Source organism: Trypanosoma equiperdum (genome assembly GCF_001457755.1).
Source record: "Trypanosoma equiperdum strain OVI genome assembly, contig: ctg_342, whole genome shotgun sequence".
In the NCBI taxonomy this organism is placed as follows: Eukaryota; Euglenozoa; class Kinetoplastea; order Trypanosomatida; family Trypanosomatidae; genus Trypanosoma; species Trypanosoma equiperdum.
In genome coordinates, this window is record NW_027124246.1 from 834 (window position 1) to 1,384 (window position 551).

The following is a 551-nucleotide window of genomic DNA, read 5'->3' on the forward strand; positions in this document are numbered from 1 at the left end:
CAAATCGTGTGACCTTTACATACGAACAGATACACTTCTCTGGCGCGATTGTGAGATCCATTTCGCATTTATGTTTTGTACACGGAGCACACGACTATATGAGAAATAAAGTACAGGCACCCTACTTTCAACTATTCGCAAGATCCACCACCCTTCCAACCATGCATCCAACTCAGGCTTTTAGTCACCACAGACCTCGCTGATATAATGCCTTCAGACTTCTGCACACGTCAGCATCACTCTGTCGCATTGCGCTCTTTCCTTTCGTTTGAAAAAGTCTCCGAAGGCAGTGACGGGCCCATAACAGTCATGTCTGATCCGTTGCAACAGTTCTTCCTGCGCTGTGATGGCCGTATCAAACATGTCATGTGCCGTAGGTTTTAGCGGATGTCTGCTCGGGAGTCTTGGCACCGCCCCCCTGCCCTTTTTTGCTTCGCCATTCCTCCCGCTGTGCCTTTCACCCCTTTTCTGACACTCACCGTGTTCATATGCAAGCCACCACTCCACACTTGAAGTTGCCCAGTTTCTGAGGAGTCGTTGCGGTGGTGACA

The 551-nt window shown here is 49.7% G+C and overlaps 1 pseudogene across 1 annotated transcript; it reads left to right on the forward strand.

The window, feature by feature from the left end:
- The first annotated feature begins 207 nt into the window (after nucleotides 1-207).
- On the forward strand, nucleotides 208-491 carry TEOVI_000128700:pseudogene (annotated as a pseudogene). The gene is given in 3 exon segments: nucleotides 208-339; nucleotides 341-421; nucleotides 423-491. Coding segments are annotated over 3 exon segments (282 nt in total).
- The last annotated feature ends 60 nt before the right edge of the window (nucleotides 492-551 follow it).